This window comes from Alligator mississippiensis, chromosome 1 (genome assembly GCF_030867095.1).
Source record: "Alligator mississippiensis isolate rAllMis1 chromosome 1, rAllMis1, whole genome shotgun sequence".
Classification (NCBI taxonomy): domain Eukaryota; kingdom Metazoa; phylum Chordata; order Crocodylia; family Alligatoridae; genus Alligator; species Alligator mississippiensis.
The window spans coordinates 293,368,770-293,383,435 of record NC_081824.1 but is presented as its reverse complement, the minus strand read 5'-3'; the positions used below and the strand labels follow the sequence as shown (position 1 = coordinate 293,383,435).

Here is a 14,666-nt window from a genome sequence, read left to right as displayed (position 1 = left end):
TACTTGCTGCTGTTTTCACCTCCCATTATGGGCACCAGGTTCGAACAGTTGAAGTAGATTTCCAGAGTACCCCTCATACTTGTGATTTCTTCATCACTCCTCCTTCTTATTTTATTAATTTATTTATTTATTTACTTATTTATTATTTGGCAGCGTAATATAGCCTACAACCATTCTCTGCTTCCAGTCTAAGTAGTTCATTAGAGCAACCTTAAAGTCTGACCCTAGGTGAATGTTTGGGTTTTCTTCCCTAGTACAAGTGCTTTTTTTCCATAGCCTTTGGTACCATTTTTGACATTTTAATGATTTTAAATCTTCCTTTCCTCACATGAACTTGAAGAAAATGAAATAAATTAAAACATACTATCAAGGAATGTATTCTGGCATGAGGGGAGGCCCTTTCTCTACTATTTGTCTCAAAAGAAGAGTTTCTATTGCTCATACAAAACTACAGTTTTTAACTACATTAAAAACTGAAAGATTTAATCTCTCTGAATTTAATCAAATCAGAACCCTCCGAATCGATTTGGAGAGATTCAGTGATTCGGACACAGATACAGCTTTAATTTTTTTTTCTACGTACCTCAAGGTACCAGGCGGTTTGTGAAAGCTGAGATGGTGGGGCAGACGGAGCATCCCACAAGAACGCGGAGAGGGTAGCCAGCATGCTCGGTGGCAGACCCAGAAGTGGACGAGAAGCACTTCCAGTCCACTTCTGGCTCTGCAGCGAAGGGCGTGAGGAACCCTCCCCCCACCCTCTGGCTCAGCAACTGGTGCCTCTTGGGTCTGGAGGGGCACCCAGGTTCCCCCCATGGCTGATCCCTGAGCCAGGAGGGCATGGGGGAAGGGGTCCCCCGCGCACTTGGCAGTGGACCTGGAAGTGGACCAGAAGTACTTCCAGTCCACTTCTGGGTCCACCGCTGAGCATGCAGGGGGCCTCTCTGCGCTCTTGTGGGACGTTCCATGTGCCCCAGCATCGCAGCATTCATGAGATGCCCCTGGTACCTCAAGGTATGTAGAAAAAACATTTAAAGCTGTCTATGGCCAAATTGGTGACTTTCCAAATCAGCATCGAATCTTCAGATTTAGATTTGGCCGAATTGAATCGGGACGGTGATCCAAATCAGTTAATCAAATCACTGTGGCCCAATTTGGGCCAAATCCAAATCCAAATTGAGTACGGCCTGTTTCACACACCCCTAGCAAGCAGAGCTAAGGAAGTGATACATCCTCTCTACTCGGTGCTGGTGAAACTCCAGCTGGAATAGTGTCCAGTTCTGGGCGCTGCACTTCAAAAAATATGTGGAGAATCTTGAAAGGGTCCAGAGAAAGGCCACAAGAATGATTGAGGGTCTGGAGGACAAACCTTAAGAGGAAAGACTAAGCGACCTGGGACTGTTCAGCCTGGGGAAGAGAAGACTGAGGGGGGGATTTGGTGGCCATCTATAAGTATGTAAGGGGTGAATATCAAGAGCTACGAGAAAAATTGTTCACTATGGTGCCCCAGGGGAGTCCAACGAGCAATGGCCATAAACTGTTAGAGGATGGTTTCAGGTTGGATGGGAGGAAGAACTTCTTTATGGTAAGGGTGACCAGAATCTGGAATAGACTTCCCAAGGAGGTGGTACAGTCCCCAGTCTTGGAAGTCTTCAAGAGGAGACTGGACAGACATCTGGAGAGGGTCATTTGATCTCAGCAGTATTCCTGCCCAGAGCAGGGGGGCTCGACTCAATGATCTTTTGAGGTCCCTTCCAGCTCTTAATTTCTATGATTCTGTGATTCTAAAAGGGTTATTTAGAGGGTTAGTTAAGGGTAGATTATAAATAGAAAATGAATAAAAAGCATAACTAATGATTGAGCTGCCAGTCTTCACTTTGTTCTCTCTGGATCTTGATCTCTTACCACATTCCTTTTCTCTTTGTCTCTTTTTTTGTCTCTAACATTAAAGAATCTACTTCTATATAGAGGCTTTGTCTTCCTACCTGTCTATAAAGTGCTCACCATATTTTGGAAATTTCTTCAGTCTTTAAGGAGTCCCACAAATACTGCAGTCAAGGTAATTGCCATGGCACAATTAGCATCCATTTTTTGAAAGGTTCCTATTCTAGTTGGTATTTTTCCCCTTAATACTTGAGGCTCTGACGCACATAGAAATGTGCTCATTTCTGTGTCCCACAGGAGACATTTCAAAGGCTCAGACTACTCTAGAACTTCTCAAACAGCTGTAATGCCTCACAAAACCACAGAAGCTCTGAAATAAAACAAAAGCAAACATTGGGGCATGAGGTCACGGCTGGAGGTACTTTTTTACAGGAAATAAGTAGCTTCAGAAGCAGCATGAAAACATGACAAACAACATCACCTGACATGCCTTTCATTTATATGAAGTAGTATGGAGAAAACGGCTTGGTGAGGGAATCTGAGGGCTTCCCCACAATCAGAAATTTTGAACTTAGAATGCATATAGAGAGGTGGTTGCTTATCTTGAGGCCCCCACTGAAAAGAAGGTGAAATTGGGGTAGGACTTTAGCTTAAGCATGTAAAGACAGTGGGGTAGGAGCCCCTGACACTCATTCAAAAGAACCGTTTTCAAGAGTTAAAAGACTAGGGTGGGATTTTCAAAGCCAGGCAAGGAATCAAATGTTCATTTCCCATTACTAGCTGATGGAAAATGGGCATCCACATCTATAAGGAAGCTTTGAAAATCTCATCTTTAAAGCCTAAAGCACGTGCCCACCTCTATGAATCCCATACATCTCCTAATTGTTGTATTGGGAAATGGCTCTGTGGTGTGACCAACCAATACAGTGGTTTCCACAGTGTGTCATGCTGCGGGAAACCACCCTGCATAATGAAATAGCTGATGGTGGAATTTTACTGTTTGCTCTGTAATTTTCCAGCTCCTCATGTTCCAGCACTGAAAAGTATTAGACTGCTTGCTTGTGTGTGTGTCTGCTGCTGCCAGTGATGAACTTGTCCTTTGGAAAGTCCCACCTTCTCTAAGCCACTGACTAATCCTTTCAGCTGCTGGGGGGGAAAGGGAGAGAGGGGTGGCACCGCTTATCAAAGTGCCACATAAATTTAAGATTGGTTAGGCCCCAGGAAGGGACGTGAGGATAACTAAGCCATTTTGGTCACATTGATGTAAGAAAAGTTCAGGCCAAATCAATAATGGGTTGCAGGGTCTCAGGGCTTCTTGTACTGGCCACTGAAGTTTTCTAGGATTGGAAAGAAAAAAAGAAAAAGAGTAGAAAGAAGGTTCTGGGGTTGACAATATATGAAAAGGAGAAAGGAATGTGAAAGACTGGAGGAAAAAAAAACAGGGAAGAGGGAGAGAAAAAAAAATAAAATGAACTTTGCAAACTGCCTTCATCCTTTTCCTGAGGCTGTAAACTGCCCAGAGTATTTGCCTCCTCTAAGTCCATTAAACATGAAACCTCTCCAAATGAACATGTCTAATCAAGACCATTCCTGACTTACTCACACTTGAAGGAAAGGAGATTCACACTATGTGAACTGTTTCCCTTTGGAAAGTGTGGCAAAGCATGCAAATAGTGGGGAAAGAAAATGAATACTGGAGTCAGTGAAGCCTTATAAAGTGGTTAATATCCCCAGTCATTTCTTATTTCCCTCTTGGTCGACATTTGCAAGCCATTGCTTAACTGCTGAGAAGTGATCCCTGCCTTCTTTCATCCCATCTTTTGTGCCAGTTGTTGCCTTTAAAGTGCTTGCCAGGAGAGCAGAGGAACTGCAAAGCTCAACACTATGCAGTTTACAGAATCTTTTACATGTGACTGACAGAAATTGTTGCAACTTGAGAGCAAGGTCTGGCAACTGCAGAGGCTGTTTCACAATTTCTTCATCTTGGTATATCAGGGACTGGTGGGATTTTAACAGATCTAGATCTGTGGCTAATTAACTGCTCACTACTTGAGTCTACTCCCTTTTACCCGCTGACCCTTGCACTGTAAAATTATTTCTTGAAGGCAGGATGTCAAATGATCATCTTAACAAGTTTTAGATATTGCTTGTGGGAATGAAACATTACTTTTCAGGCAGTGCTTTTGGAGTGTATCCTTGCTTTAGCCATGTGAAAATAAAGTGTGTGCACCCATTCAGTCAAGGGAACCCCTGCTACCTGTCTGCTTACTAACATCCCTGTCTCCATTCTGACTCGTGCCTTAAAGTCCTGATTCACATCCTGCTGCTCCTTTCACAGGTTTCTAGGAATACGTTTTATCATCCTGAGATTTGGTGACAACATTGCAGTTGGCAGGGATCAGGCTGTGATGTCTGACCTGCAGTGACCCACTGTGAGCTGTCTTCTTCAATACCACAGTGATATCAGCCAGTTCTGAGTCCCATTGTGCCCTACTCAAAATATAACTGGCATTCACACGCAGCCATTAAGCAAGTTCATTGCGCCTCGTGGGCACAGGAGTCTCCACCATTCACTTATAATTTCAAACTGACCACTGAAATGAATTCTTCACTAGAATGATAGGGTTAGGTGCTTTCCTTTCCAATCTGGATTTTTTTTTTAACCAGATAAATAAATTCAGTGGTGAAAACAGACTCTTCCCCTGCCACCACAAAGGGATCAAATTCTCAGCTGCTAATGTAAATCAGCACAGCTCCATCAAACTGCACTGATTTTACACTAGACAGTGATCTGACCCAAAGCCCTTGTTTCTCTCTCTTCCTCTTTCTTTAACATTGTGCAATTTAAAATGGGAGTCTCCTCTGAAAAACAGTTATAAAGAAGTGGCATCTTGGGACTTTGTGTTTATTTTGGCTCACTGGTTTCCAAGCTGTACATGTTTAGGCTCAGCTTACTGGTAAAATTTGAGAGAGTTTTATTTGATTGACTTCCCCACAGTCACTTGGGCTATGAGTCTAAAGGAAGGTTCTTTCCCTTTTATGTTACCTTGCCATTAATAAAGGGTCTGCAAAAACCAAATTATGCCTTCCATGACATCTGTGCAGTGCTTTTGCCTGGCAAGTGTCTGTTTGCTTTTCTTTTCTTCTAGCTGGGCTGGTTCTGGAGTGCCAACATGCAGTAAACATGCCCTCATGCATATGTATGTATGCATGTATGCATATGTATGTGTATGTGTCTGTATATGTGTTTATGTATGTGTGGGTGTGTGTGTATACATACATACATATACGCACACACACACACACACATGCATATATGTGAAATGTATACCTACCATCACGAAAGTCAGCAAATGAGACTTTTGAGTACACCCAGGGAACAGGCCAGCCAGGCAAAATAAAAAAGGAGGCAACTTTTATGCAACCACTTTTCAGAGTAGAACTGCACTTAAGAAAAACTGTTCCAGAGTTGTTATGGGTTAGAAAGGCTAAAAGCAAGTCTTACAAGCGTCATGTTAATTGCTTTGACAACTTGACAACTCCGAGAGTGTCACATGTGGAAGGTGGCATTAGGTACTGGGTCTCAAATCCAAATATATTACTGCCTGTGGTAGCCACAGTCATAAAATCATGTAGTTCTGGAAATTTACTATGAGCCTGGCACAGTATTTCTTTTATGCAGTGACTTGGTGCCAAACAAACCCTAGCTGGAATCTGAGCTAGCAATTCTGAGACTGCAAGAAGTTCTCCGGTGCCACCTACTGGTAAATTATCAACAGTAGAATCTCAAAACGAAAGGCAACGCCATCAGCATTCTTTGAAGATGCCAGCCTTCTCCAGATTACACTTTCATTTTCCACCGCGGTGATAATTAGAACACTACCAACTGCCGAGACCAGTGGCATGAGAAAAGAAAGCTTTAACCCTTTCCCTGAGTCTTTCAAGAACCTTATTTTATTAAATGATTAAAGATTACGTAACATTCATGCTGTTTAATTACAAGTTTTTAAAACAAGCCAAACAGAATTTTTTCATGGCAGTGAAACATGATGGGACATGAAAGATGGTTCAATGCTTTATGCTTAATAGGTTGTTAGGCATGAAGCTGGAGGCTGAGAGCTGGTGACTACACAATAAGGTGTGAATTATTGCACCATAATTCCTGCCTTAGAGCAATCATTAACCATTTACATTTTTAAATATATTTTCCCACATCATAAAAATTAGATATGGAAAGTACTTACTAGTAGGAGAAATACAGGAAGTTTTGGGCCTAGATCCTCAAACTGGTGTGAACTGTTGCAGCTCCCTTGACTTCAGGCTATTTTGATTTCCTTTTAAATGATTCCGAAATCCTGTTTGGCCCTAGAGGCCCTTGGGCCTTATTATTTTCCTTTAATTTAAATGGGAGTAGCTCTATCTTTCGCTATCTCTAGCCCAATCTTTTTGGAGATATTCTTAATTGGGAAGTAACTTACACTCCTTTTGAAGTGTGTTTTCATTAAATTAATTTCTTTGTGCATGCACACTTCCCCACTCCTGTTGCAGGGCTTCCATCACCTCCAAGGAACCTTTTTCTGCACTGATGTAAGCTACAGAAAACCCTTAAACAGATAAAACAGGTGGAACGGGTCAGCTTCTCCAATAGCAGTTTCAGCAGATGTACAAGGGATTGATTGGGCAAGGCCAGGGGCATATCAAGGAGTTTCTGTGCCCTGGGCACCAGCAGCGACAGCAGAAGCAGCAGTGTCTGGGCTGTTGGTGGCTGTTGCTAGCAAGGATGGCTAATGTTCATGCTCTCCTATAAGTTGGCTCCTGGAGCTGGTGCCCTAGTTGTCTACCTTAGGCTACTAAGCAAAAAGTTCAAACTATATATTTTTCCCTGCACTTAGTGCCACATTACTCAGCTGAGTAGACCCACTGAACTCAATTGGCCTGGATGCCTGAGTAAGGTGATCAGTTCAGGATTGAGCTGTTTTGGCATGGGACTATTGGCAAGCTTGCACTCCCAGTTTCTACAGATTGTTACTTCTGACAAAAGCCCTACAGACTGAATTTCTTTAGCTGTCTGCCTCTTGCCTCTAATAAATATTACTCACAGATTTTAAACAAAGAAATGATTTTAGATTTAGAAACAATTTGGGGGGGTGGTTGTGCCCATATTTCCTGTTTGTGCCCTATATTTCCTGTAATCTAATAGGCTGGCTTTCTAAAGCAATGACTCAAATGAATCATTATAAAGGAACTCTGCACACAAGAGGAGATACAGTACTTCAGGGTTTCATCCAGGCAGAATTGGAATGTCTGTTAATCAGTGTAAAAATCTTTTGATGGACTTAAAAGTTTATTCTGCAGATGGCCTTACAAGTAAAGCTTTAAAAGGCCAGGTTACTCTGCTTTTCTATAACTCTCTCCTTCCAAACAAATGAAACAAACAAAATGTAAATCGCATCTGCATAAAACACAACCAACTAATAATCTCCAGATGTGATTTCTTATGGAAGATCAAAGTCCTTCATCTTGAACTTGAGAGCATTTCCTCCCATGCTGGTATCAGCTTTATGTAAATACTGCCTGCTAGTCAGATATTTGCTCCTTTTGAGAAAGACAAAAAGCCAGTTCAAGCTGGAACAAATTTTTTTTACTGCGGGTACAACTAGAGGATAATGACAGTGTTGTGGACTGTTTTTAAGAAAGAAATCTTTCATGCTTTAAATGTTAATGAAAGTAAAAGGCAGTTTCTGCAGGTACAAAAAGACCCACTTCCATGCCTGTGAAAGCTCACCAAACAAAAAAGAGTTGTTCTTATGATGGAAAAACTGCTTTAGGCAAACATCTTCTCCTGCACTGTCAAAAGTCTCTGACCCCAAATTGAAGACAAACTCATTTTGAAGCCTAATGTAATATTTTGCCCCATGTTAATAAGAACTTCTATGCATCCATACATTTCAGGATTTCACCTGGACACAATAGAAAGCCTCTGAAAAGCCTATGCTCATAAAATATCCTGTATTCCCTATTTTGCAGTTCTAAAGAGGTTTACATAACAATTTCTATTTCTAAAGTTCATTTACTGCTATTCATTCATCTCTTTCAATGGAATTTCTTTATTTTCTATGTAATTCCCTACGTTTTCGCAGAACTACGGCTGAGATGTTCAGAGTTAAGCGAGTTGAAACTCCCAAATCTTACTGAACCAACCACATAACTCCCTTAGGATCATTTGACATTCCCACTCTAAACTGTATCACATTCTAGCGTTGCTGTCTTCTCAGTGCCATGCAAGACTTGCTTTTGTGGCAGAATAAGCAACTACTGTATGACCTGAAATATGTACCTCCACAATGAATAGTTTGCGCGTTGACACTTTCACCTTGGGAAGCTGGGTCAACTTTTCCCTTTCCACCATCAATGTGAATTTTCCAAAAACTTCACAAGGAAGATTGAACTGATCAAAAATCAAATACACCAATTATATCTTAAAATGTGATTCATCTGAAGGTCTCTCAGCAAAGAGGAATGTAGGAACTAAAATGTAATTATAATAGCATATAAGTAAGTCTCCATATAAGCCATCTGGTTCAGTACTCATGTTTGATCACAGACCTTAGTGGTGAAAAACAAGCGCTCTCTCTCTTTCATTGCAGATACAAGACAAGTACAGCCATCTCCTCCATGGTCCTATGATCAGTCCTACCAATACTTGGGATCAATTGCAACGCCTTCAGTGCACCCTGCCACACCAATTTCACCTGGGAGAGCTAGTGGCATGACATCCCTCACAGCAGAACTTTCAAGCCGACTTTCGGGTAAGTATTTGAAAGTTATTATTGAAAAGATAATGAGCCACCATCAAAGCAATGGGACTGTTCCCACAAAATGATACCAGGGGTAGGAACTTCCTACTGTGCTGTTGCTTCTTTACTCAAGCTGTAAGGAAGCACATTCTGGGCTTCAAGAAAAAAACCCTCTTAATGGTTTACTTGGCTCCATGTGAGAGAGAGAAATCTGGTTTGGGTACAAACTGTCATTGTCAAGAACCAGAAAAAGAAATTAGTTTTAGCTGCTTTGAAATTGGATATATGTGGAACTATAAAAATAGTTTAGATAGCTGGAGAGCAAATATATCTGCCAAAAAATAAATGCCATAGATATTTCAACTCTGCTTCCTTCCCTCACACTAAATGCAGACCAGATCATAGTAGATTATGGACACACGCCTTGAATACAAGGTGGTGTTTTTTGACACTTTAAGTGTTGTATTGTACTGTCATGTTACATCTGTCAAATTGCAGCACAAAACTTTACAAGCCAACATAAAAATGTAGCCTGTAAAGGAAAGCTAACCACCTGGCTTTGTACTGTACACAACTGACCATCTGCTGAGATTGTTCCTCCACATCTTGAATCAACATGTGGGTGTTTAGCAGCATGAGTTTTCTTAAAATGAGCAGAAGCCATACAAGCTTAAGCTTCTTACATATGCCTAAAAATTTACCCGTTGTGGCAAATATTAATTTCATTTAAGCATGCACGGCTCCTACCAAAATCATTGAAAGGCATTTGAATGACATATGGTCTATGCTGCCACCAGATATGCAATGAGCTGGACCTCCTAAAATATTTTACCCAAAGATTTGATTATTATTACTTATATAGGCTTGGGTGAGATTCCCCATAGAAAGTAGTTCAATTGTTAGATGATAGCAAGATCATACAGCTTGTCAAAATACTTTATTTTTTACGCAATAATTCAAAAACATTTCTTTAAAAAAGGGACTTCTCTAAAACCTGTTCAATTTTTGTTGAAAAAATTAAATAAAAAAAAGTTTTGATTTTTTCCTTCCACTTTTTCTATTTTTTCTTGATTGATTTTTATTGACAATGTAGAATATTTCAAACAAAACAAATATTTCTATGGAGTTTTAATAAGAAAAAGAGGCTGTTTTGTTAAAAAATTTCTAAAGCAAAAATTTAGACCAGTTCTAATAGAAATTTCAAATGACAAAAAAAGACTGTGTGTTTGAATGTATACATTTTATAACTGGTTGGAAACTCTATTTGTATTTTTAAAAATAGACATTTTCCCATTCTTACTTTTACCCCCATTTCTCTTATAACCCAGACAAGATATGAACTACTGACTAGGAAACTGCTTACAACTCCTGCATATATCCCAAATTCATCTAACTCTTACTGTAACACAAAGCTTGAATGCTGAGCTCAGGGATATTTGCATAAACTTATTTTGCTGTATTATTATTTATTTGAATGACCATAGCCATGCACCAGGACTATGTAGTGCTAAACACTGCATACACACAAAACAAAAGCTGTAAACCTCTAAGGCTAAGTACAGACAGTCCAAATGTCTGAGGCTGAATTGATTCAATCTTTGTAGGTTAGTCTAAGCTGCATAGATTGAACTGATAAGTGAATGGACATTCACTTTTGATTCCGGAAATGCAGCTACATGACTTCAGTGGCCCAGGCCACAAGCCGGTGGAGCGAGTGGGGGAGGGGAGAAGGAAGAACTGCGCTACAGCATGCCTCTCTGCCCAACTGAAGCAGACAGCTTTGGCCAAGCCTAGCTCACCCACCCTGCAAGGGGCCATTTGTGGGGGAGGCACAAAGTATCCTGGGATGCTGGAGGACTGTGAGTTAACTTGAATCTGGAGGGGATCTGGGACAGAAGTTCAGTAAATCAATTTAAACTAAATCAGTTAAGTCCGATACTGCATCCATCTAGGTTTATCTTAACTGGTTCCGGCCATTTTGAAAGCGGTTTACGTGCACTGAACTTCTATGGTTTGAACTGAACTTCTTACAGATTTGAACTGTTTTACAATCACTTTTACCAGTTTATGTGTAATTTCTGTCCACAGTTAAAGAGTTTATAGTTTAACTAGAGATGCACTGTATTACTTCTTAGTTCAGAGGTAAGGTTATGCATTACAGCATACTGGATAAACTTGGGGTGAGCAATGCGTTTCTTCATCTGTTAGAGGCAGAAGCACATTTCTGTGGAGATACAGAGTCTAACAGAGACCATATTTAATGTGATATCTGGGGAATGAGGGAAGCTAGCAGATGTCCTTTAACTTGTCATTGCTTTACATTTCCATTGTGAGTAGGTTTTGCCTAAGCATCCTTAACAATTTGTTTGTTGTAGTTTTGTTTCTCTAATATTATTTATATTTGAAATATTACTTTATATTTGGGGGAAAATATCTCTTTATATCTTAACATGCCCCCAGCTACAACCTTCTCCCTAGCACACACACATGCTCTAGGAAATTCCATAGATTCATAGATTCATAGATGTCAGGGTCGGAAGGGACCTCAATAGATCATCGAGTCTGATCCCCTGCATAGGCAGAAAAGAGTGCTGGGTCTAGATGACCCCAGCTAGTTGCTCATCTAACCTCCTCTTGAAGACCCCCAGGGTAGGGAAGAGCACCACCTCCCTTGGGAGCCCATTCCAGACCTTGGCCACTCGAACTGTGAAAAAGTTCTTCCTAATGTCCAATCTAAATCTGCTCTCTGCTAGCTTGTGGCCATTATTTCTTGTAACCCCTGGGGGCGCCTTGGTGAATAAAACCTCACCAATTCCCTTCTGTGCCCCCGTGATGAACTGATAGGCAGCCACAAGGTCGCCTCTCAACCTTCTCTTGCGGAGGCTGAAAAGGTCCAGGTTCTCTAGTCTCTCCTCGTAGGGCTTGGTCTGCAGGCCCTTAACCATACGAGTGGCCCTTCTCTGGACCCTCTCCAGGTTATCCGCATCCCTCTTGAAGTGCAGTGCCCAGAATTGCACGCAGTACTCCAACTGTGGTCTGACCAGCGCCCGATAGAGGGGAAGTATCACCTCCTTGGATCTATTCGTCATGCATCTGCTGATGCACGATAAAGTGCCATTGGCTTTTCTGATGGCTTCGTCACACTGCCAACTCATGTTCATCTTGGAGTCCACTAGGACTCCAAGGTCCCTTTCCACTTCCGTGCCACCCAGCAGGTCATTCCCTAGGCTGTAGGTGTGCTGGACATTTTTCCTCCCTAGGTGCAGCACTTTGCATTTCTCCTTGTTGAACTGCATTCTGTTGTTTTCTGCCCACTTGTCTAACCTGTCCAGGTCTGCTTGCAGCTGTTCCCTGCCCTCCTGTGTGTCCACTTCTCCCCACAGCTTTGTGTCATCTGCAAACTTGGACAGAGTACATTTCACTCCCTCGTCCAAGTCGCTGATGAAGACATTAAAGAGTATCGGTCCCAGGACCGAGCCCTGTGGGACCCCACTGCCCACACCCTTCCAGGTCGAAACCGACCCATCCACCACGACTCTCTGGGTGCGACCCTCTAGCCAATTCGCCACCCACCAGACTGTGTAGTCATCCAAGTCACAGCCTCTTAACTTGTTCACCAGTATGGGGTGGGATACCGTATCGAAGGCCTTCCTGAAGTCTAAGTATTAGACATCCGCCCCTCCTCCTGTGTCCAGGCGTTTTGTAACCTGGTCATAAAAAGAGACTAGATTAGTCAGGCACGATCTGCCTGCTACGAACCCGTGCTGGTTTCCCCTCAGCATAATTTGTCCTGCCGGGCTCTCACAAATGTGAGCCTTGATAATTTTTTCAAAGATTTTGCCGAGGATGGAGGTGAGACTGACTGGCCTATAGTTGCCTGGGTCCTCCTTCCTCCCCTTCTTGAAAATGGGGACCACATTGGCCTTTTTCCAGTCCTCCGGGACTTGGCCCGTGCGCCACGAGTGTTCAAATATTCCCGCCAGTGGCTCTGCAGTGATGTCAGCCAGTGCCTTCAGCACCCTCGGATGGAGCTCATCCGGGCCTGCTGACTTAAAGGCATCCAGTTCTTCCAAGTGACTCTGCACCATCTCAGGGTCTACGCATGGAAGTCTGGCACCCTGCTGCTGCCTCTCTACAATCCCAGTGAGAGACTTGTTGTGCCCCTCGCTTAGGAACACTGAGACAAAGAACTCGTTGAGGAGTTCAGCCTTGTCCCCCCTGTCCGTCACCAATTGTTTCTGCCCATTTAGCAGGGGTCCTATTCCTCCCTGGGCCTTCCTTTTACTCCCTATATATCTAAAAAACAATTTATTGTTGTCCTTTACTTGGGATGCCATCCTCAGCTCCATGGTAGCTTTGGCCCGTCTAACTGCCTCCCTACAGGCACGAGCAGAGAAGGTATATTTGTCTTTGGTGATTTCTCCCTGTTTCCACTTTTTATGTGCTCCCCTTTTGGCCCTTAAGCTGCCCTGGATTTCTCTGGTCAGCCAAGGAAGCCTCCTGGCCCCTTTCCCTCTTTTTCCTCGCATCGTGATCGTCTCGCTTTGTGCCCGAAGGATCATTTCCTTAAGGCACAGCCACCCTTCTTGGGCTCCCATCACTTCAAAACTCCTACTCTGCAGTGCGTCCTTGACTAATCACCTGAGTTCATTGAAATCAGCTTTCCTAAAGTCTAGCACTTTCACCCTACTAGTTACCTTACCCACTCGACGTCCAGGGAGACCCATTTCTTCCTGGGGAAGACAGTGGTGATGAGAGGACTGAAAATCTGGTTTCTAAATAGAAGCTTGCACCTCTGCCTTCACTCCAGAATAACCCCTGCCATTGCATAGTATTGTGTAATGCAATTTAAAACTGAAATGTGGTACAGCGTATGGGAAGGAAACATTCAGGTGTCCATTGATCTTGTTAAATAAAAAGGCAGCCTGACCGGCTCAGAAATGAAGCCTGTAGCATGCGTCAGAGTTCTTCTGTGAAACTTTTAGAAATTCATCAAAGAGATCTGGCTGAGTGGCTGACAAGCTTTTAGAACCAGACACTGCTGTACGTCTGCTGCACCTTTTAATCCAGTCACAGCAGACTGCTTTGTTTCTCCTTCTTCCACTTACTAATGCTTCCTCCTGCACACATACTCCTTTCATACAGACTCCACACCTTGTCTAGAAGGAGCAGTCTTCTGAGAAGGTTTTTTTTATTATTATTATTGTTGTTATTTTAATAATATATAGCTGCCAACTCAAGGGACGGACAAGTTCCATTAATCTGAGTCATGATGAAGAACCTTTTAAAGAGGCCATTATCTGCTCAGGTTGTTTAATCCCTTTGCAGACAGCAGGGAGCTGGTGGGAGCTGTGCCTACTTCCATCAGCCTCAGACATAAGGGAGCAAAATGTAGCTGTCATATCAGATTTTGAAGTCAACCAGTTGTGAAACATTTTCCTCAAAAAATCTGCACTTTTTTTTTAATCCCCAAGTGTCCTGCTTTGAAACAAAGTAACCACTGGAGTCATTGTATTTTACTGTTTAAGGCCAGACTATTCAGAGCTTTAGAGAGATTTTGGAAGCCCATATTTGGATACCTCAAAGGGACCTGCTTTTTGTTGGCTTTAGTAATGGAGAGAAAATGTGGACCAATAATAGTAACAATAAGTGCCAACAGTATGCTAAGTACATGCATGTGCATATACACGTAAAGACAGTCCCTACCATGTGGATCTTCCAGCCCAAGAGGCAACAAACAGAGCAGGATGTAACAAAGGGCTAAGCTTTGGACGTGGTATATGTCTTTGCTAGGTTCTGGGTGAATCACTTACCTCAGTTTCCCCAATGCTAAACTGGGGATAGTGTTACGACTTCAAAAGGGCATAGCTTCAATTATTTAGTTCATGTTCATGGTATGCTTTGAAGATGCTGATTCGTGTATATACTGTAAATGCTGTAAGAACCGACAAATCCAAAACCAGGGACAGGGTGGAAGCTCTGGCAGAC

General features: G+C 42.4%; 1 protein-coding gene across 2 annotated transcripts in view; it reads left to right on the top strand.

The window, feature by feature from the left end:
* Positions 1-14,666, top strand: part of RUNX1 (RUNX family transcription factor 1) — a 231,683-nt gene that overhangs the window by 210,746 nt on the left and 6,271 nt on the right. For both annotated transcript variants that reach the window (XM_019476441.2, XM_006278424.4), the window contains one exon: positions 8,529-8,690. In XM_019476441.2, coding sequence (XP_019331986.1) covers positions 8,529-8,690 — 162 coding nt within the window. The remainder of the gene's footprint in view (positions 1-8,528; positions 8,691-14,666) is intronic.